Raw genomic sequence first — 24010 nt, 5'->3', positions numbered from 1 at the left:
GCCCCCAATTCATAAATCATGGCAGGAATGCATACATATCCAGACCCACTAGCGACATGCTTTGGAAAATGCCACAGCTTGTTTGTCTGTGGCCCTTTTCTGAAGTGACCACCGGGCACAGAGGCTCAGTTGTGCCTTCAAAGAGCTGAAATATCAACAGACCCCGACCAAACCTCAGCCTCTGCAGAGCGGGGTACAGTCTGCACAATAGCCCCCCTGAAGAGGGTGATGAGACTTTTGCATGACAAAGCCTAATTTGCCCTGAAAAGCACTGTGTTGCATTCTGCTGCTGCTCTGATGGATGAGGAGCCTGTTGCTTCCAGGAGTTCAGCTCCCTGCTGTAGAAAATAATATATCCCCCTCTAGTGGTACAAAACAAAAGTGCAGTGTTTTGGGATTATTTTAAATGCCCAAGATGATAATAATAATAACAATAATAATAATGATGACATCCACAACCAGCCCATAGTAACAGATAGAGGGCCAACTTTAATAATACAAGTAAGTAAAAGTGTCTTTAAATATGGTATAAAAATAAATGCAGGAGAGAATAACAAAGAATTATGTTCTACATAAGACAGGAAAACAGCCTTTTTGTAATCTTGAATGTGACTTTACAAGTGCAATGGCAACCATCATGTGCTAGTTATTGTAGTGCAATAAAATAATACAAAGTAAAATAGAAATGCACAATAAATAATAAGAATAAGAATCATAATATATGTATATATATTTATATATAGTATATTCATTCTGCACAACATTTCCCATAGCGTGACAAAGTATCTGTGACCTCAGACCATGTAAAGCAATGACATTGGTTAGCTTCGTCAGTTTCAGCTGTCGTTTTTTTTTGTTATCTCTGTTTTTCTTCCCCTCTTTTTTTTTCTCTCTGACATCATTTGCTTCAGCTGCAAGTGAGAGAGGGGGCGGAGCTCCCATCCAGAAGTTAACCATGGAAAAGAACTGGAATACGGGATTTTTTTTTTCTCTTTTCTTTTTTGTCTGAATTACAATTATTTATTTTTTTTCATCTCATCGGTCCGTCCGTGTCCTCACAAGTCCAGCAAAAGCCTCCTTTCTGGGAATACTGGAAATATAGCAGGTACTGTAAGAGGAGAGAGAGAAAGAAGGAACACCCTCTCCATGGACATGCAACATCCGGTGGACAACAGACGAACAGATGGCCTGGGCTCATAGGTCAACTGAGCCAAGAGCAGATGGACAGACGACGATGACGAAGAGATGGGATGGTCCCTCTCTCTGTGTCCCAGAGAGAGAAAGAGAGAGATGGCGTGGATTTTAGCATGATGACAAACGACTGGTCAGCCTCTTGGATGCTAGTGGTTTCCCCTGCACGGAGAAACGAAAAGAGAACAATCCATGAATGAGCGTTGGTCGCCTTTGGTTCTTTGAGGAACAAAGTTCACTTTAATCCATCAAGTCTCTCAGTTTAAATGTGTTGGCTTTTCTCATATTAAAGGCTGTTAAACTCACTTTTTAAACCCTGTGATCTGATCTGATCTGATCTGAGCCGCAGGTGCACCCATTGTAATTTACCGTGGGAATAATACACAACTGCTTATATGGACATCCTGGGGGGGTGTGTTTATCACATATTCATATTCATATTCATAGGTCACATATTCAGGCTTTAAAGAAAGTGTTGTTGAGTCAAAGTTAGGACTCATTTTGTATCACATTTTTAGTAGTGATATAAAGTAGTACAAAATGTTCTTTTCTTTTCTTTTTGTTTATAAAAACAAGCTTTGAACTGTGACATATTTCCAAATTTCACAAATTCAATCCAATTTTTAAACATTTGAATTACTTTTTGCTCAGGTGTGTTCATATATGTATATATATAAAATTAAGTAATCAGATTGCGTAGGTTGTGCTGGAGAAAAGGATATAAGACACTCTATATACTGTATGTTTAAACATAGTAATGGAAAATAACTTAATCAAGTCAAATATGATCAAAGGATCATTAGGTTCAAACAATAATCAAATTCAAAACATGGCATAAAAAGCATCAACAGTGGTCGGAATACTTTATTTCCATTTCGTTGTGTCTGTCAAAATCAAACTATGATCACGACAATCGACCTCACATTGAATATAATTCAAATTCATTTCACCAACATTTTTGAGCTTACCTGGAAGCAAGAGCCTTCAGAACAAGTTCTTACTCTTCTGTGAGAACAAGAGAGAAGACGTTCAGTAAAGTCATTAACGTGCAAAGGTCTATTCTGTCGTCACTGTGCGAAAACAAACTGAAGTAAATAGTCAGGCACTGTGCTCAAAAAGCAGAAAACATAATGTGAACTTCAAAAAAAAAAACGTGTGGGATTTGTTTTTTGTTTTTTAAAATATCCACAGCTATGATAATAGAGTCCTCTTTGCCAGTTTGACGCAATGATAAAGTGTAGGAGGAGTGAAACACACGTACGTAAATACACCTGTGTCGTTTTGAATGATTACTCATGTGCTGTTTTCCTCTCTTTGCTATTCATAATGATTTTTACAAGCCTGACAGGAGTTCTGATCACCTCCTCCATCATCCGCACCTGTAGTGGACTCTTTTGTGTTTGATGTGGTTTCTGTTTTGAATCAGGTTGTGTGTTTGTTTCTTAGTACCTTCTTCTTGGCCTGTAATAATTCCTGGTAGGCACTGGAACGAATGAAACGACTGTAAGAATCACTCTTCATCAACTTGTAGATGTGTTCCTGTCAAAGACACAACAACGACAACAGAACAAGGTACAGTATGTAGTGAAGCATGAGGCAAAATAAATGATCGACACTCACAATCAGAGCTGCATATAATAAACCACTACCGTAATCAACCTTTAGAGCTCACGTGGCACGGATATGTGCCGCACGTGCACCCATGGTAATTCACCGTGGGAATAATACACAACTCCTTATATGGACATCCTGGTTGTGTGTGTGTGTGTGTGTGTTTATAGGTCACATGTTCTGACTTTAAAAACTTAGGGGTTTTTTGTTTGTTGAGTCAAAGTTATGATTAATGTTATGTTGTGTTTTTAGTAGCGATATAAAGCAGCAATAATTGTGCAGAAGTCACAAAAAAACATGTTTTTCTTTCCTTTGTGTTCATAAAAAACCAGACAAGTGAACTTTGAACTGTGACGTGTTTCCAGATTTCACAAATTCAATCCGATTTTGAACATTATGACTACTTTTTGCTCAGGTGTGTTTTTATATTTGGTTAAAATTTAAAAAAGAATTCATCGGGCTGCCTAGGTTGTGCTGAAAAAACGGATATAAGACTCTTATCACCTCTGTTTTTAATTATAATAAAGGGAAAAAGCAGCTGAAATGCTCCGTGTTCTAAGGGTTCACTATGGACGCAAGTAAATGAATTTGAAATAATCGCACACCTGTGCATCTTCAAAGGCATAGCGTCCAGGATCTTTGACATTCTGGGTGGTTTTGGCGTAGCTCTTGGAGTCGACGTTGATGGCACTGGGCGCTCCGGGGGCCAGGAACTCCTGCCAGATCTCCTGAACCCGAGCTGGAACTTCTCTGATGGGACGTTTCTTTAGCTCCTGGACCGCTAGCCAGAACCTACAGACCAGAGTTAACGGTAAGATAGTTACATCTTGACATATACACGTTCAAATATGTGTTAATTAATCCACTTGCACATTCAATAGCAAGTGAGTCATTGTTTCAAACTGATCAATTCAGCATTAATCACAGCGTCTGTTTTCTGTATCACACACTGCAGCTTTAATGTCAGTAAATTAAAATGATTCAACTGTGATTTGTTAATAAATGATCAAAGATCTAATCTGTAGCAGCAGTTCATTAATCCTGCATTAATCACAGGCTTCATTTTCTAACAGGAATGACACAAACTCTTTTGAAAAGACGTTACAAATCTGGAAAGGAGCCTAAAGAGCTCAGATGTAAAGAACGTGGCTCAGAGCCATCGAAGGTGGAGCAGCCGACACTCTTCTCACCGCAATATCAAGCACTGAGGCGCTAAAATACTTCTGGGGATTCATTTGAATTTACAAACTCGGGTCGGTAACAGTGCAATATTAAAAATGCAATAAGCACATTTTCAGCTGTGAGCAGAAACAATGCAGGCATGTGCCATCAGAGGGAGCTGAGGAGCCGCCCTGCACAGTGCTTATTCATATTTAGCTGTTTGTGTGCACCTTTAATACTCTGCCGTCTTCCTGTTACCATGAATAAACTGATTAGCATAACATTGCCACCAACCTGTCTCGCTCCAGCCGCAGCCTCGGCTTCTATTACATATGTTAAAGACGTCGTATCCGCCAGCTGTTGCTGCTTTGATTGAACAGTATCACTGTAGGTGACGTCATTACACACCGTTCAATCATACACATGTATACACATGTATACATATATATATGTATATATATATATATATATATATATATATATATATATATATATATATATATATATATATATATATGTATGTATATATGTATATATAGGATGCTATATGTGATATAAAATCATGTTTTTTCATGTCATATCGTTGTTCCCAACGTGTTATTGTTGAAACATTGAAACATACCCACAATTATGCCAGCATCTCTGCTGCCAGCGAAAAACCCATTTAAGTGACATATTAGTCATGCGTCTCATTACGAGGGAGTCAAATGCTATTTATTTATTCCAATCATTTTAAATGGTCTTTCATTTGTGCCTGTATGTGTCAGGGGAGAGTCAGGTTATGTGACTCAAGAATAACATGTGAGGCATTAACAGTCTTATATAAAGTACTTTAAAGTATATGACATTTACTGTGACATTTAAGTATCAAATGTCATTTAATGATATAAAATGTACTTAAGTTTGAGATGTAAAAGTGAGGAGTTAGGATTGAGCCATGGTGTCTCAGTGGTAGGACAAGTTGTCTTTCAACTGGAAGGTTGTGGGTTTAATTCCTGGCTCTGCTAGTCTATGTGAGTCCTTGAGCAAGTTGCAGCGTGTGAATGGGTGAAAACTATAGTGTTAAGCAGCTCATCAAGACAAGAAAAGCTCTATATAAATACAGACCATTACCAACTCTTCTTCTTCTACTTTTATTTGGTAGTAACAAGTAAAAAATATATTAGTGGAGTAAAAGTACACAGTTTATTTAGGAAATGTAGTAAAAGTAAAAGTTGCAAGAAATACAAATAAAGTAAAGTACAGATAGGTGAATTTTCTCCTTAAGTTCAGTTACAAAGTATTTGTACTTAGTTACATTACAACACTGGGCATAAATGACAATAATAATAATGCTCTCACATTTTATTTGTCCTAGTTCTGCTTCTGTGTGTGTTTGAAAATGTTGTACCTGAGATTCTCTGAGCTGAACTCAGACTCCAGGAACTTGAGGAACTGCTCTCTGCCCACAGGATCTTTGAGGACCTCGTCGATGCCAAAGGCCCACCTCTTTACCCTCTGCTGCCCCGGCTCCTTACTGGAGGGAGACAAAGAAAAAATGCAACGCACGCATCCGGCAGAGACGAGGTACGTGTGCGTCGCGCTCAGTACAAACAAACATGACATACAGTGCACCAACCTGGCTTCAAGCTCCCAGAGCGTGGTGTCGTCTGAGATCCAGGGATTGGATGGATCTGGAGGCGTGAGGAAAGGGTCGTATTCCACGTACTGCTCTGTGTAACCCAGCAAACTGTTTATTTTGGAAGCAACAGAAGGTCAGGTCAATGTCAGCATCAGCCTGTATCATCATACTGTATATCATCACATCAGGTGGATTTATGTTAAAACCCTTTAAAGCAGAACATATCGCCGATATTTGTCGCTCCATATTTTGGCCTGTCTGTGCACATTGAGAGGACAAAGAAACATTGAGAGACTCAAAAAACGTTATTGTAAATATGTTTTATACCGTTCAAACTTCAAATTTAACATGCAAAGTCTGTTGTTCATGTACAACGTCTGTGTTTTTCTTTGTTTCGCTTCATTTCAAATTGTTAAAACACTATTTTAACATGCAGTGAATTGTAAATAACTGCCAGATATTGGAAGTTATTCTGGAAAAATGGGCAAAAGCACTCACTCACAGGACATTCTCTGTCCCTTTAATGGTTAAAATAAGCAAAAAAAGAAAAAATTCCAGGTGGGCATTTTGGGCTTTAGGGGTTAAAGGGTTAAATGCATTCCCGTAACAGATAGTGGTTTAATTATTCTGCACTTCAGAGGAATGAAAAACTCAAAGTGAGATCATTTACATGAGAGAGTCTTGCATTCAGACGTCTCTCTGCAGCTTTCTGTCACGTCTCTGACGTTGTGTAAGCCCATCCGGTGTCTCCCAGCGTCTGCACTAATGTCCCCAAATGGCTTTTGCTGGGTACAATCACTCTTCAAGGTCACCAGAGATCTTAATTCCACGCCATGTTCGCCCGTTTAACTGCTCGATAAACAGATCGATGGCTAAACTGAATAAAGACACAGGCGACATCACTCACCTCTCTGCCACTTTGGACATTTTCAGTCGATGCCGGTCTAATTGCAATTGCCAAAAGGTGATCTGAAACCATGGCAGGGAACAATTTGCAGACGTCACACTCAATGAATTCAAAAGACGTTTTCATTTTGCAGTTACACAATTCAACGAGTGGCCACAGGACACTTGTAGTTGTATAATTACATTTGTGCGACATCATCCTTAGTTATGCACATATTAAAACTGCAGTGCGTAACTTTTAAATGTTCATTACAATCAAATTATTGTCAAAGTCGTTCACACAGTGTGTGGATTAAGCCTCCACGCAACTGTCGCCGTGTTGTTAGTAGACGTAGCAGCAAGTTAAATCTAATGCTCAAAAATTCTGCAGTTGGACAGGATAAACGATTCTTGTCTCCGCCTGCCCCTGCACTGCTGGTGTATTCACACAAACGCTCCCTCAGAGCACATTTTTTGTTCCCACAGGCCAAACAAATGCGAGGACTACAACACAATCACCAAAAGTGAAGGAGTAATGTCATATGAAAATGCTTTTTCACTCGGATTTATTACAAACCAACTCTTGACTTTGGTCATTTGAGTGCAGATTCTGTCTTTAGAGGTGAACGCAGCACTCTGCTGCTCTAACCTGTTCCTGCAGTTCTTCTTCTGTCGGCTGCTTGGCCTCTGGGGCGGGGGTGTGAGTCGGGCTGTGGGTGCGGATGTCATTCTGCAGCCCGTACACAGACTGAGACAAACAAGCAGAAAAAAGGAGTGTGTGAAGAGTTAAATAACACAAAATAATGACATTTTTCAGCAAATCAAAGAGACCAGAAGATGTTATTGAACATCTATTTATTCAAATATTTAGTTCCTAGTGAAATATAAAACTAAATCAATTACAAAATCAGTGTTGTGGTGTCCTCCACGACACAAATGTGGCAAGAAATTAGTGAATATGACTTCAGGTTTGTGATCATTTTTTTCATTTTATTGTTCTTCTTTAACAATAAAAATGAAAACTGGAGATACTGGAAACAAACAAAATGGGTGAAGTCTCTGAAAGTATTCTTCTGGGCAACAATAATAATAATAATAATGATAATAATAATGATAATGAATTGTACACAAAACCCAAAGAGAGTACCAGCATCCTGTGAGAAGTGCCAGTACAGAAATAAAAGTACTCGTACTATAAATAGTAAAAGTGCTGGAACTGTGTACCAGACCGTAGCGGCGAAGCACAGCGAGGAACAATAAACCTTTGTGTTCCTCTGTGTTTCAATGTTATCAATCCTGACGTTAAAATACAGCTGTAAGGTGAGTGAGACGTACTGTACCTTTCTGGTTTTGTGAGGGTTTTTCATTCTGGATGACTTCTTTATGTCGACTTCTGTTGTGTTCACACACCCAGGCTTTCAGAAGAGAGAGGAGGGAAAACAGCAAACTGTTTATTTTGCTTTTTTTTTCCCCCCTTTTTTCTTTTTTTACAACATTACCATCTGTGCTTTCATCATCTTCTCGAACGACGACTCAGGTGGGGGCAAAGTACTTTTGTTTTTTGCGCGCCATTTTATGCGTTTCCAATAAAAAAATAATATCCAGTAAGCTCGAGTGAGATGATTCTGAGAAGTCACCAGAATGATGTGTCAGATGCTGCTTAATTAAACATGGAATGTGCCAAATCCAGCAAAACAAGTAAACCAGCGGGAAATCAAAAAATCTCGGTGTGCAAATTCTGTCTGAATGAACAAGTGGTCCAATCTAGGTCTCTTCCCGGAGAACAGGGCTAAGTAGCTTGACGGCAACACTGTGAAATTTGAATTAATATTGATTATGTCGCTCCAAGGACAGATAAATTGAACTTGTTATTTTCCAATTAAGCATAGAGAAGTGGCTTTTGGGGGGAAATACAGCAAAGGAGAGCATTTACAACCCTGGGGGGGAGAAACTTAAGATGCTAATGCTGAGCATGTGTGTGTGTGTGTGTGTGAACACGGTAATGAGCCACAGTAACACTGATGTGTTGTGACAGTTATCGATGTGTACGGCACAGAGTCACGTGGGTCAGGATTTCCAGTGTGCGTGTGCATCTCTCTGCACCTTTGAATCATGTAAGTTCATATACTGTAATATCTATGGAACACTTGTAACTTCAGAGTGTTTCCAGAATGCAACTCAGTTCAGTTCATCCCTACATGTGATACATTAAAATAAGAACATTAAAATAGCATTGAGCAATGATCTTTTCAAAACTTTCACTCACCACTGGTCTGTGTACATCCCAGAATGCTCTTTCCTGGCTGTCGAGAATCTTCCTCTCAATTTTGTCTCTTTTCTTGTCCACTCTAAAAAAAATGCAGATCAAAATCAACCCGTGCATGTTTTCATGTGCAAGAAATGAGCAGAAACGTGGGGCTAAACCTGGGGGGCTGCACAACATATTAAATATTTACTGTCTAGAGATTGGCATGAATATTCAATAATCGAATTCATTATTTGTTTGATTGTAAATAGTTGATCACTTGATGTGACTCTTTATTATAATGAAAAGAAAAACTGTAAAAAAAAAAGCATCTATTACCACAAGGTGGCAGATTTCTTAAATGTGTCTTAAAGCTGCTCCTCTAAGTTTCTCTCCTCTTTCTGTCATCGCTTTAACCTGCATGCACAATGTACATGCAATCAATGTAAACCATCATTTATCATGGTAGTTTTATTTGGCCAAAGACATTTTTGTTTTGTTATGTTTTTATTTCATCATTTCTCTCCCACGATGGCAGCCGAGAATCCTTTACAAAGTACAGGACGTTTTTTGCTCAGTGTGTTTGAATAAAAACAATGAATTTCATTGTCTGTTCGTATCAGTCATATCATCATCATCATTATCACAGATCACATGTTTTCCTTATATCATGCAGCCCCAGTCACAATGGTGAAACCCATGTGAAAACCTACTTTGCTTGTGCTTCTGCTTGCATAAAAATGAACTCCCATTTCCTGGCGAAGGCTCTCTGTAGTCTTGCTAAGCTCTCCTGTAAATAAAACAAAGAACACACACACACACACACGGGATAAGAAAAGACATTTTTATTCTGAGGGGTCTGATCTGATGATGGTGTTTAGTGCACACTGCACTCATCACAGCTGGATGTCGTCTTTCATGGTCGCTGCTCTCACACAAAAGGGAAAAAAAAAAGAGTACTGAAATATTCTACTCAAGTCAAAGTATATTATGTTGATAACATTTTACTGAAGTACAAGTAAAAGTACTGCACTCTATAGTTAAAAAGTGGCTTTTCTAAAATGTACTACTTTCTTTTGTCGAGTCTCACAATAATTGTTTTTAATTAAAGGCAAACCTTTACAAATTAAAGTGACAAAATAAAAATATGTAAACACATAATTGTATCAGTCAAAATGGGTCAAAGGTCACAAATGCTTTAACTTTCAATAATAACTCACTCAATCAGGAACCTTAATTAGCATCAAATCCCCTGTCCTCATCATTCACCTGTCCTCAACATTCGCCTGTCCTCATTTTTCTCATCTGTCCTCATCATCATTCACCTGTCCTCAACATTCACCTGTCCTCAACATTCGCCTGTCCTCATCATCATTCACCTGTCCTCAACATTCTGTCCTCATCATTCACCTGTCCTCACCGTTCAGCTGTCCTCAACATTCTGTCCTCATCTCATCTGTCCTCATCATCATTCACCTGTCCTCACATTCACCTGTCCTCAACATTCACCTGTCCTCATCATTCATCTGTCCTCATCATCATTCACCTGTCCTCAACATTCACCTGTCCTCACTATTCACTACCAAAGTTTCCAGTGAATTCATTTTTTTATTTAAAAAAAAAAATAATAATAATTTAATTCCAGCCAACATTTTTGTTTTACTCAGTAAAGGATGTGATTTAAAATGTAGCAAAGTATAGTACTTCCAAAAAATCACAAATTACAAAGTACAAGTACACAGACAGGGACAGTAGAGATAAGTGACTAAAAGTGACTTTTTTTTTTTAACTTACCGCTTCATAGTCTGCAAGCTCCAGACGTGCTTTATTTTGCATTGTTCTTTTGCAGAGGTAAACAGCTGGAGGAGAGAAAAAGAGTGAAAGTGAGGGAAGCGAGAGAGGGAGAGAGGGAGGGAGGGAGGGAGGGAGAGAGAGGTTTGCAATAGAGGGAGAACGGGATCTTAGCTTTGGTTTTAACAGCCTTAAGTGGCCATGCGTTTACTCATTTAATCCTCTCAACTGCACATTTAAACTGGCCTGCAAATCACAAAGGTTATCCACTGTGGATTGTGTCTTTTACTGTGTGTGTGTGTGTGTGTTTGTGTGTGTGTGTGTGTGTGTGTGTCTGTGTGTGTGTCTGTGTGTGTGTGTGTGAGTGACTTTTGATGTCTTCCCGTACTTTCATCCTCCCTTCATCCCTTTGTTAACTGACCATTGTGTGGGAGCTTTCATTATGTCATTAGATGGTTTCCATTAAGGTGCATCACACACATGAATCACTTGCCACACGTGAGAGTCTCCAGCTTCCTCTAACACCCACAGATTAATTCTCCCCCATTTTGTCCCCCCCAATTTAAACAGCAAATGAAAGACCGGCGCGGCTCAGGCAATTCACTAGAGCCATTTCAGCGTTATTATGAAATAATGCCGATATCTCCACTGTAAACAACGAAAACCTCTTCCCTTCATTACATTAAATCAATTTGCGACGTGCAGCACACATTCAAACACACTGCGGGTTTCCTTTCACTGTAATCAGTGACTGTTGCACACACACAGCTGACTCAGGGTGGAATACGTGCAAATGAATAAATAAACACATGTGAAATACTGTATATAAATAAGGCAGAGAGCACACAGAGTAATTGCATGCCCACTGCAGTGTAATTGATTCTGCTGTAACTGAAGCGTCGGAGTGGAGTTTGAAAGTGACTTTATGTTTCTGTGATTCTGCAGTGCTGCATCATTTATGTTTCATCTTCTGAAACCTCACCGGTCATATGCACTGAAAAATAAATAAATAAATAAATAAATAAATCAATCAGATTACAACAGAGCGGCTCTCTCACCATAGTCTGTGTTTTCTGGCTCCCAGCAGTTTGATGGCCAAAAGTATGGAGTCTGAAGTGAAAAACAGGTCATTAGGAGAACAGAGCTGAGACAAACCTCACTTTGACAGCATGCAACTGTAACCCACATGGTGTTCTCATGCAGTCACGGCCCCTGCATCTGTCACAATAAAACATTTTTGTTGTGGTTGGCGGCATAAATATCTAAAGCACATAAGCTCCTTTCTGCGAGCGCTGGCAGACTGAAGCATCAATCTTGACCCCTTCTGTCGAGCGCTGACTGTATGGACCGGTCCTCAGATGACAGCTGAATACATGTAAAGAGCAAAATAAAGCCTAATACTAACTCAGCCACAGTCTCACACGTTAAAAAAAAAAAATCCCTTAAGCTGTCGCTCTATTAACATTCAGAACAAAAAACTCTACTACAACGACAAATGAGTGTTTTAAATCCCTCATATCACACATGATGAAGCCATTACTGTGTGTTGTATTCCAAAACTCTAATGAGTGTTGCATGTGAAAAACAAGGTTTTCATTTTGTATTTAATTCATTTCGACAAATGTTTTTAGAGAAATGACAATACAGGGTATTACAAAGCAATTAAATGTGTGTGTTTTTTTCCTTGTGAGCACATAACAAATAACAATTTATCATAACAAACCTGGATTCATTTCTGTTTATGACAGAAGAAATAAGCCATTTACCCGAAACTCATTTACCCTAAGTTCCTCATGCTTTTTCACACATTAGGGACCGATGATAACTTATTATTCTCACCTGAAACCTATAGAAAGTACCGTCATCTTTGAGAGTGAGGACGTGGTCTGAGATGGGGAAGAAGTAACCGTGTGCCGCCATCAGCGTTCCTAGGTGAAGAGCTTCCACTGAGAGAGAGAAAACACACAGAAACTCGGGTCTTTTTACGGGATTATTATTTTGACGACACTGTCAGTGTTGTGTAGATGTTGTTCGAGGCTGTGCAGCAAACATTTTTCCCTCTCATAACAACTTGTTCTGATATGATGACTTACTTTGTGCGCTTATTAATCACAAGGTGTGAGGAAGGAGGTCATGTTTTCCTTGGCGTGGGTTTCTCTGTAGATTTGTCTGTCCTTCTGTTGGCAGCTTCCTAGTTTAGCCTCGTTTTTTATGACTCAATCTGAATTTTTTATGTGATGGGTACAGTAGATGATCACTCAACTATGTTCCCATTGAATTTTGGTCAGAATCTATGCACTACACTGTAAAAGCATATGTCAGTCGAATGAAATGTCATGTATGCAGCTTCAGACACTCTACCGTAAGACTAAGGTTCATCCAGATCTGGATTATGGATTTTGTGGCAATTTAAATTTAACTTGAGAAGTCGAATTTAACAAGTTCAGCAGCGTATTTCTCAGCGACATCAGATCAGGATGAATTTTGATTCATGAATTAATGAATAGTGATTTTGACTGCAGCTTTTTCTTAAATTCTCAAATAATCTTCTTAGTTATTAACTCATTATTGTCTTTTAAATGCACTTTTATTGGCAAATCATACTCTTATGATTTTAATGTCTATCTTAATGTCTTGCGTTTTGCATTTCTATGCCTTTATTAAGCACTTGGAGTTGCCCTGTGTATGAATAGTGCTAGAGGTATACTAGTACTACTAGTATATACTACTACTCAAATATTAGCATCATGATTGAAATCAAGTGATTTTGAGGAAAGAAAAACCTTAAGGTCACAAGGAAGGAGCTGCGGTCACTTTCGCCTGCCAATTGCTCAAAACTGGGAAATGATTTGACACATTACCTTTTCTAAAATGGTAAATGATTGTCTTGTTTTTGTCTAAGAGAGAGTCCTGTTTTCATGTTAAGATATGAAACTGGTATCAGACTTTCATTTCTTGCTCTTTGCCAGAAAACAAATTAGCCCGAATGTCAAACTTTTGCTTCAAGGATCACGGGGATAAGACACTTCCTTATTAATGTGAAAATGCATTCTCTGTATGGACGGACACTCCTCATTGACTTGCTACTGAGGTCACAGTCAAAGATAAATCTGCACTGGAATCTTTCTTCTTCTTTTTCTTCCATTTATTCTGCAATCAATATTTCCTCATCACAGATTCTGGGGGCGCGTGCTGGGTTTGTTTTTTTTTCTCTGTCCAGCTAATTAACTTTTTTCACCTTTCATCCTTAAGTATAAATTTGCCCTTGACTAATGGCCAGAATGTTCACCAGAGCTGCTGCTGCTGCTGCTGCTGCTGCTGCTGCTTCATGAGACAGTGTCACAGCTGTGACGGGAGGACGGACGGGTCAACACTCCAACCCAACAGCACGGCGGGAGGCCTCGCTCATTACTCCGCTGTCAGTCACGACGCATCAGTGGAGTCACTTGTGAACCTGCTCCCCAGTATACGGCGCGCTTGACTGTCCCTGATTTAAAAACCATCACATGGTGAAAACACATGATCGCCAGTGATTCCCCCCTCTGTTCTCAACCTCCGACCCCGTCAGAATCTCAGTGTCTTTGGTTTACTCGATTCCCATCATGCTTTTTTGTTTGATGCGGCGGTGTCTATTCCTGTCATGTAATTTGATTATTTAATGGATGTTTAGTGGAGGGAGGCGGCAGTAAACTCTTCCTAACACTCTAATGAGCTAACGTGAAATGCTTGACGGGCTCAAAATAGGCAATCTTGTAAATGCAATAACTGTATGCATAAAATATCTCACTTATCAACACATCCACATGTGCACTGGGCCTCTTTGAGTGTGTGTGTGTAAGACTGGGCTCCATTTATTAATAAATTATGAGTCATAAATTATTCAACCTTGTTTACTTATAAACACCCCCCTCTGTATTCTTCATGCACTATGTCTTGCAGTAACATCGTACCTATATACATACATACATTTATATTGACACTTTAACCCTTTAACACCTAAGCCTCAAAATGTCCGTCTAGACTTTTTTTTAACCATAAAAGGTCCTGTAAATAAGTGCTTTTGCCTATTTTTCCAGAATAACTTTCATATATCTGGCAATTATTTACAATTTACTGCATGTTAAAATACCGTTTTGAAATTTGAACAGTACAAAACATGTTTAAAATAACATCTGTTTGAGTCTGTGTCACAATGTCCAAAAACTGCAGGCGTTTTTCCAACTCTCTCGCGTGAAATTACCGTTATAACCACACGTTGTGCAACTTCTTGGCGTTTCAGAGAGCGCTAGAATGTTTCCGATAGCACAAACCGTTGCATAATTACGGTAATGCAAAGTGCACTTGTGCAAACGCGTCACGTTGCATTTGTGTCTGCAATTGCGCCACACATAGTACAACCAAATATCCACTCATCCTTGTGTCCTTTACTTATTTTCTATTAAAAATGTACAGATTACCTCAGATAACAGGAAAAATAACAGGTTAAAGAAAAGTCATCTGTGCATGAAATGATGGCGTCTGACAGAGATTGTTGCTGGCTGTTTTTCAAACGCATTAGTGCTGATCTGTTTGCCCGTTCTCTTTGTTTTTTGGTGAAAGTTAAGCCGAGGTTTTATCTGATGGTATTTTAAACCCAGATCACTCAGTTGCTGATTAAAACTTTAGGAAATCACCCAACAAAAACTGATAAAAATCCTAGCAGCATGTGCACAAATGTAATTCAAAAATGTACCGTGTAACTTTTAAAACTAAACAAGTGTTACAGTCACACTATTGACATAATGAGTTCACACAGAGCTGATTAAGCCTGTCACCTTCACGCGGCTCTCTCTGTGTTTCTCAGTGGTGTTTAGAGCTTGTGTCATCTGGCAACAGTCCCACGCTGCACACAGGAAGTGGTTTGCTTTAATATCGAGACAGATGGAGGCACGTCTCCATCATTGTGCCAGACAGTGATGAAGACACAGCGAACAGGTTGGAGTAGGACTGAAAATTGCAAAGACGTGTCCACAAAACCTTCATCCATCCATCTTCTAGCGATTTATCCCACATGAGGGTCGTGGGGGTCACTAGAGACAAACAACTTTAACTATCACACCTATGGTTAATTTACAGTGTCCAATTTACCTAATCCCCAAATCTGCATGTTTCAAAGGTTAATTTTACTGTTGAAAAAAAATCTGATCATTCAGCTGTTTGACTCTTGGCTTTTGCCCCACCTGCCCCTCCACACACACACACACACACACACACACACACACACAGCCAGGTCTGTTGACGTCACATACAGATAAAGTTTCTTGCACAATGACCAAACTAACATCCATCGTGGGCCAATCTCAGCTGACGTAGGAAATGTCAATTTAGATTGTCCAATTTACCTTATTATTATTATTTACCTATATATTATTGGCCCTGCGATGGACTGGCGAACTGTCCAGGGTGTACCCCGCCTATCGCCCGATGTAGCTGAGATTGGCACAGCACCCCCCGCGACCCTCTGGTGGAGAATAAAGCGGTTAGATGATGACTGACTGACCTATATATTATTATTATTGCAAGTTTTTAGACAGAGAGACCCTTGTCTTCTAGCTTCAAAGGCAAGACTGCTAACACGACACCAACAATGAGGCCTGACCTGAAGTTTGGAGAAAGTATACAACAATTTTCTGAGAGATTAACTAACCAGATTATTGTGTTGCTGCTTTTCTACAGCATTAGGAGTTCATGAGGATCAGTCGGCAACAAGGAAGCTTAAGGTTTTCCCTAAACCTTGGATCGGAATTAGTGGAGTTGTTGAGAGAGTCAAGTGAGAGACCTCCCTTTCAATTTCATCACATTACAAACTCTGTGCCAAAACAAAAACCCAGCAAGATGGAGAGCTGCCAAGTGGAGTGTGAGAGTTCTCCTGCTGAGTTTCTCTGAAGACATGTGAGGAGGCTCTACACTACAGTTAGAGTTTGATCATTTATATTAATATTTTGGTGGCAATGTCTCCAGGTGAGGAGGAGATGGCGGAGTCACAACATGCACACCTGATCTCATAAAAGAATTCCATACAGTGAATCATTTTCATTTTCACTTTAATATACACAGTAGCAGTTCAGTGATCCCAGGAAACTGAAGACAGATCATGTGAAGTGCCCACAGCAGCAGGAGTGACTCATGATGAGTCTGATGAGCTGGAGGCTTGGAGGAGGAGGCTGGGGGGAGACCAGGAGCATTATGTGATGAGCCATATGTCCTCGCTCAGAGATCGTTTTACGGCTCCCTGATGTTCTTTCATTTGCAATTCACAGCCTTCATATTGCTCATGGACAGTATGGCGCTGATGTCATGTCATATATCGAGTCAGTTATGTTTCAAATACCCAACAAAAACTGAAATTATTATATATTTGGGTGTGTTAAACACACACGAAACACACAAACCAGTGTGTGCAGCTGTTTTTTTTGTAGGACACTGCAGTGAACAACATTAACCCTGACCACTTCATGCCTAACCTTAACGTAAACTTAACCACACTTCGTAAACCTAACATTAACCAGAGTCTCATAAGGGTCTGTCGCAGTAGGACCAGGTTTTAGGTGATCCTCATGAGAACTTGTCAGAATTTCAAACGAAATATCCTCCCACAATGTTGATATTTTGACATTCTGAGAATTTTCTCGGAACGCAGGTCGTTTTATTGACTTGACCCATATTTATATAGTTTATCGTTAGGACACCTCTAGTGGCCATAGGAGGAATGACCTAAGAGATGTAGGGAGGACACTATATTATTTTTAGAGTTTTTGTTTTTAGTTATTTTCTGTTCTTTGTTTCCTGTTTTATTTTGCAGCATTTCCTTGCTACTTCCTGTCATGTGTTCCCTTTTGATTGTGTGCCCCGCCCTAATGTGTTTCACCTGTGTTTGGTTGTCCCAGCCTCCCATGCAGCGTCTTTGTCGGTTCATTTTGTCGGAAGTATTGTTTTCTGTTTGTGTTTTACTCGATTCCATCCCATCCTCCTTTAAATTGATTTTGCCTTTTGGCATTTTTATTTTGTTAAATGCTCTTTTTGTTAAAATTTTCAATCTACATTTGGGTCCATTCAAGACATAAGAGGTGATTTAACAATCTGTCTATTAATGTTCTTTCAGCAGAATGTGAATGTTTCCTTCCAGGCTACAATCCTGCAGAATATTAATGAAATACGGTTGCTATCTTCTACTACAATGCTTTGATTAACTATGAATGTGTCAAATGTTCATCTAGATTAGGATAGCCATTTCCTTTTTTGAATATTTCCACTTTAAAAAAAAAAAAATCGGACATTTTCTACAACTTTTCTAATTTCTCCCATAGGAAATGAAGGAGGAATCAACGGCCAACTTTTCTCTCCTGGGAAATGAACAGAAAGTGCAGATCAATGGTAATGACGTGAGTACTCGCTGTGGAACGTATAATGAGGTTGTAGGGTAGTTTGATTCTAATTTCCATAATATGTGACAGCAATCAGGAATAATTACAATGAGTATTTATTTATTTACACTGTGATATTGGGTCTGATATTTTGAGCTTTACAGATACTGACCGCATGTGTGTGAGTTATCTCAGTAAATAAATGACCACACTGACCAAACCCGTCCCTACAGGGAAGTGTTTTTTCCAACCTGGTCTTATGAAATTATAATACAGTAAAGATTATTAATGGATGCCGTTTAGTCCATTAACCCCTTTTGAACCTTGTGTTGTTTTGCTCCATTTCCAGGCTTTTATGGCACATAAAGTATTTTCTTTTTCATTGTATAAGGTTATTTACATATTTTATCACGTCTGCTTCACAAAAGCTCGCACTGAACTCGCTGTTGTTGTCTGGTGCAAATATAGACAATAATTAACTGGAATTCCTTTGTTTGTTACGTCTGACTGGACTCGGCTGAAAACTCTTTGCATGCTAATCAATCGAGTCTTTGCCACCGGACATCAAGTAGACCTACCACACCAAATGTTGAGTATGTTTTAATGGACGTATTATGGCTTCTAGAAACTTTTGAGAAGATCTTTTCTAGGCAGAGTTTCTGCACTGGGTAATAAAATGAAGTACTGAATTGGAGAGTACATAGATAATGGGTGTATCTGGAGTGTGTCAGTACATTATGTGCTGGCATTCATTTTAGCAAAATCACTCTAAATCCCCAGTCAACTTTGATATAAGCTCATCTGCCTTTATATAATAAACACTGCTGCTGCCGCTACCATGCTGTGAACCACATTAATTGCTTTTCACTTTGCCGTGTTTGTCGGCACCGGCAGGCAGGAGTGGCTCCGTGTTGAAGTCACTTTGCAGTTTTGCATAACACCGTGTTCACCGCCGCAGGGAAACAGACACAGGGACTGCAAGAAAATACTAAAGACTTTGTTCACTTTTAGGTTTTAGACAGGTTTGGCTCTGTTGAACAACACACACAGGTCTGCAAAGGCATTCTTCTTAAGACTCTGCACTGATTTATATCTGTTATATCATTTGGATGCCTCACAAGATGTTAAATGGCCAGATTTCAGTCCCAATCTGGTCCTTCCAACAGTTGTCGGGGTCCTTCTGATTTTAGGTTGATATGAACAGAATATCTGGCCGAATTATCTGGTAGTTTGAGGGATTAATAAACTTTGTTGGACATCAGGTTGAGCAGAACCCGGTGATAACCAAAGAGAGCGAGTTGACTGGGAAACAGATGTTGATTCCGTCTTCTCAGCCATGACTTCATTCACATTTAAGCTTCGCAAACACAACAGCTATAAACGCTGACAGTTCGCCTCCATGTATTTTTTATATTCTGAAGTCACCTTAAATCACGCCAGTTTCTGTGAGATCCCAAAAAAAAACATTGGCTTGTAGACTAGTGGTGCCGGGAATTGAACCCACAACCTTTGAGTTAAACGATGACTCGCTCTACCACTGAGCTACCGTCGCCCCTTGGGTCTGTGCTTTCTCAGGATTAAATGAATTCATTGAAAATCGGGTTACAAAGTTCTTTGTGTCTGTGGTCGCTCATGTTTTTAAAATCAAGTCAGATTTGAAAATCCTCTAGTGTGAGGCGGGCTTAACTCTAACCCTGACCGAACCACAACTTAAGCAGTTCCTCAGAAATAAAGGCTCTGCCTAATTAAGACCAGGTTTTGGTCTCCATGAGGACATGTAGTCCTGAAAAGGTCGGTGTTTATGCCAAACACACACACACACACACACACTCTGACAGATAAAGACAGGATGATACTTGTTTACTTGATGAAACAACACAAACATATTCTGAGTTGATGAGACAGCTGAACAAATACAGCACCACGCACACACACACACACACACACACACACGGCGCCCTATCTTACGTTACATTACACGTCTTCATCACCGTCTTTCATGCAAGCGAGCGAGCAGTTTTAACTTTCCACATCCATCACATGTTCAGCCTCTCCACTTTCAAGTTACTTTATGTGCAGCGAGGGGCTCGACTAATGAACAGGCGACTGCCTCAAGACAGCGCAGTTCTGCCTCATCACACTGGGACAAAAAAAGGAGGGGGGAAAAAAACGAAAAGGACTGCAGTGTGTGATGTAGCTCAAGGACATAAAAAGGTAGATCAAAGAAAAAAGGCAGAACTGTGCCCGTTTACATGGAGCGAGCGAACACATAGGTTCTGAAAAAGCATATATAGGTGAAGCTCTTTCTTTTAGTGCAGGCTAATGAAAATGTTGGATTCAGAAAACCTTTTGAAGGTGAAAGCATTTATTCTAATGTTGTACCCAATCAATCAATAAATAAAAGGAACGTGGCGTTATGACACTAAAGTAAACTCAAATAGCAGATTATTCTCACGACAGTTTCTTGACTTCACTTGTTTTTCTCGATGTAAAAATACGTGAGGGGGAAATGTGTGAGGAACGGGTCATGGCAACGCGCGAGCACATTAGGTGTTGCTTTGTGCTCACCAAATACGCTTATTTGTTATATTTGAATCCTTAACTTGAATTTCATTGTACTGTTGGCTTCGTACTCTTATTTAATCGTCTTGTTTTTATGCTTTTAGCGTTTGAATTGCACCTCTGGGTTTGTGTTGCGCTACACAAGGACAATAAGGCGCCTGAATCTCGAATGTGTCCTTTAGACTGGAGATGTGATCTGAAGTGCCACCGTGAGTCATGCGTGATGTCGAGTGCTGCCAATACAACACCTGATCCTAATTGCCCTTTTCCACTGTGGTCCCAGCTCGTCTCACCACGCCACGGTTTAGGCTGGTTTTTCACTACAGAAACAGTACCTACTCGACGTGGGCGGAGTCATCACTGCACAGCTGCGTGAAACTGCCAGGACTTTGTTTTACACACGTTTAACAGACTCCACTGTTAAACATTGAGAGTTTAGACAATTTCCTAGAAATTGTTGGAGATTAACCCATGTTTTTTAACTGATCTATAGTTCGTCATCACATCACGCATAGTCCCTATTCAGCTAGGTACTATGCTAGTGGAAACAGTGTGTATATGTACATATATACATATATATGTATGTATGTATATATACTGTATATATATGTATAGATAGATAGAGAGAGAGAGAAAAAAATCTGCAATAAATCAATAATGATCAACTCTTACCTTGATCTTCAATGTCCAGGTTCTTGATCATCCACTGTACAATATCAGAACCTGAAACAAGAGGAAGCACATATACGTATGAATCACTGGCATAAACAATGTGTTCTCAGTGCGCAGAAACATAATAATATGTGACACTTCATTCTGCCCACCAACCCCACACATCATCACAATGCATACTCTCACCTTGCACCAAGTGGGTGTGTAATGGGCCATCCATTACCAAATATTATTTTCTGACATCCTCTCTAAGCCAGCTGTCTTTGGCTGTGGTCCATTAACGTGAATGCCCAGAGAGGCACAGAGGTATAATGAAGCGACTGTTGCGTTCGTTAACGGCACAAAACAACGTACAGTTGCAGTTCATTTGTTAAGTCTTTATTTTGTGCATAGATTGTAAACCATGCAGTATATAAGAGATGCATGTAGCCTTGTGCTAAAGTGAGGCCTAAGAAGGCGAAAAGTACTTTGTTTGAGGGGAAGTCTGTGAGGAAAATGAGCTGCTACTTCTCACTTGATTTATAACATCAGTCAACATTTTACTGTTACTGTTAATGGTCTCAGTCAGTTTTGTAAATGATGTTCCTATTAAGAAGCAAATAGACTATAAAGTATATGCCACAAACCATCATGTGACTGACAGCTACCATTGTTATTTCTTATATGTAGATGGTTTTTGATCATGTTGAACATTTACAGCTGTCAAAAACACCAAAATAAGACGTGAACAGATCAGAAACTACACTGCAGACAAGGCAGGACTCGCTGGGGACTCGGCGACGGCGATGTTCTGCTGTGTCCACGTGGTGATGTCTGTGGTCTGCACCTCCTTCTCTTGTTTGGGGCCTCGCCCCCTGAATGAGAAGAACATCAAGGCCAAAGAAGGTCTTCTTTCTTCTGGCTATCTGCTCACGGAGCGTCATCTTGGTGTTGAGTGGCTCTTTTGCCTGGATGTTCTGAGCAAGCGTCTGTATGCCCACATTTCTTTGGTATATGGTTGTTACTAATGGTGATCATGCCTTTCGCTGCTGCTCTTGGCCATTGCTCGCCTTCGGGTGAACTCTTGTTTGCCGCTGCCTTTGGTGTTAACCCTTGTGTGACCATCCTGTCGTCATTACTGCAGTAAACGGACTAACTCCTGGATCATTTGTGATATCTAGAGAATTCAGAAACGGTGGACTGCAGAAACACTCAATCATTGAATTCTACATGAAATCAAAATGATCGTGATGTTCATGAGAGGGTTAATCACTGAGCCCATTCTTACACTTCCTACAACAAGAATGTAACTCAATCATTTTCACATCTCAGGAAAAAACAACAGTATTCTCTGCCACCCCCATGGGCATTTTCACACCTCGTGACATGTGACTTTGGCACTTTGGCTAAATATAATTTATATTTTCCAAGCTATTATTGCTGTCTGTCATACTGACAGGTGAAGGTGTGCTGAGGAGACGAGAGACACAGGAGGCAGGAACAAAAAAAAAAGGTGTCAAATGGAAATATGAGGGAATTCATGCGTTGAGACAGTCGGTCCCAGACTCTCTCTCTCTCCATCAATCTGTCTTCCTGTTTGTGTTTTGTCTCTCCATTCCTCTGGCACAGTTGGTTTTCAGAGCCTCCACAGCCGGATGACATTTCCCGTGGATTAACATTATTTATGCAACTCCATCCTTTACGTTGTCAAAGTCGACCCATTTTTAAAGGCGAAGCTTAAACGAGATGTGTGAGGTAAACGTGTAACAAGGCTGCTTTGCACAGTTGAGTGTGCACCCGTGTGTGCGTGTTTGTGCATAATACTGTCACAATGATGTAAACAGGTCAACAAACATAATGATCCCATTCAAGGCAAATGTTGGAAAATTACTGGAGCAAATGCCAGGACACAGCAAAGGGCAACAAGCACGATAGAAACAATACTTTAAAGTAGAGATGAAGCAAATGTGTGACATTAGAATATATATTGTAAAAAGGTTCATCTTTATTTGATCTATGACTTTTTTATCTTTTATTTTAAAGGACACACATCTTCCCATGTAATCATATGTGTACAGCAGCCTGCTTGTCACCTCAGGCTCTGGTGTCAAACATTGTAAACATAAGATACTATTTGGACCCTTGAACACCGAATGTAAAACAGGCGACGCGTTTGTGCAAGTGCACTTTGCGTTACCGTAATTACACAATGGTTTGTGCTATTGGAACAATTCCAGCCGTTTCTGAAAGCTGAGAAGCTGCGCGTCAAAGACAATGTATGGTTATTACGGTAATTTAACTTGCGCTGTTGCAGGAAGCAGGTGAATCAGCGCCTTTGTCATCAAAGAGGGAAAAAGTCAGAAAAACACCTAGTTTCCATTTTTTTGGCCTTTTTTTGGAATGTTTTTTTATTTTAAATATGTTTTATACTGTTCTACAGAGTTGTTGTTTTTTTTAGATAAAACCTTTTGTTTTTCTTCATTTTAAATTACACTATTTTAACATCGGTAAATTGTAAATAACTGCCAGATATTGAAAGTTATTCTGGAAAAATGGGCAAAAGCACTTACTCACAGGACATTTTCTGGCCCTTTGTATGGTTAAAATAGACTAAAAGTCCAGACGGACATTTTGAGGCTGAGGTGTTAATGGGTTAGAGGACACACACCTTCCTGTGTAACAGTACAGCCTGTGTGTCACCTCAGGCATTAGTGTCAAACACTGTAAACATAGCAAAACATGGAAGAACAAAGACTATTTTAAATATGTTTTCTTTCAAAAGTGAAAGATCAACACCTCAGCTAGTTGAGTACAACGAGCACTGGCATGTAAAGCATGAAATCATTGTGTTTCACTGCACTGTTTTTGTGAAATAATTCATATTTGACC

General features: G+C 39.7%; 1 protein-coding gene across 3 annotated transcripts in view; it reads right to left on the bottom strand.

Annotated features, from left to right (window-relative positions):
• Positions 1 to 469: 469 nt before the first annotated feature.
• The window catches only part of LOC122782063 (regulator of G-protein signaling 7), a 60476-nt gene continuing 36935 nt past the window's right edge, over positions 470 to 24010 (bottom strand). For all 3 annotated transcript variants that reach the window (XM_044046260.1, XM_044046261.1, XM_044046262.1), the window contains 15 exons: positions 21143 to 21193; positions 12345 to 12451; positions 11564 to 11615; positions 10509 to 10573; positions 9428 to 9504; positions 8736 to 8817; positions 7810 to 7884; positions 7119 to 7217; positions 6492 to 6553; positions 5582 to 5692; positions 5354 to 5479; positions 3408 to 3594; positions 2641 to 2730; positions 2160 to 2196; positions 470 to 1353 (listed from right to left, as the gene is read on the bottom strand). In XM_044046260.1, the coding sequence (XP_043902195.1) occupies positions 2176 to 2196; positions 2641 to 2730; positions 3408 to 3594; positions 5354 to 5479; positions 5582 to 5692; positions 6492 to 6553; positions 7119 to 7217; positions 7810 to 7884; positions 8736 to 8817; positions 9428 to 9504; positions 10509 to 10573; positions 11564 to 11615; positions 12345 to 12451; positions 21143 to 21193 (1205 nt within the window). In that variant the 3' untranslated portion in view covers positions 470 to 1353; positions 2160 to 2175. The remainder of the gene's footprint in view (positions 1354 to 2159; positions 2197 to 2640; positions 2731 to 3407; positions 3595 to 5353; positions 5480 to 5581; positions 5693 to 6491; positions 6554 to 7118; positions 7218 to 7809; positions 7885 to 8735; positions 8818 to 9427; positions 9505 to 10508; positions 10574 to 11563; positions 11616 to 12344; positions 12452 to 21142; positions 21194 to 24010) is intronic.

This window comes from Solea senegalensis, linkage group LG15, assembly GCF_019176455.1.
Source record: "Solea senegalensis isolate Sse05_10M linkage group LG15, IFAPA_SoseM_1, whole genome shotgun sequence".
In the NCBI taxonomy this organism is placed as follows: domain Eukaryota; kingdom Metazoa; phylum Chordata; class Actinopteri; order Pleuronectiformes; family Soleidae; genus Solea; species Solea senegalensis.
The sequence above is the reverse complement of the archived record's forward strand: the minus strand, read 5'-3'. Positions and strand labels throughout refer to the sequence as shown.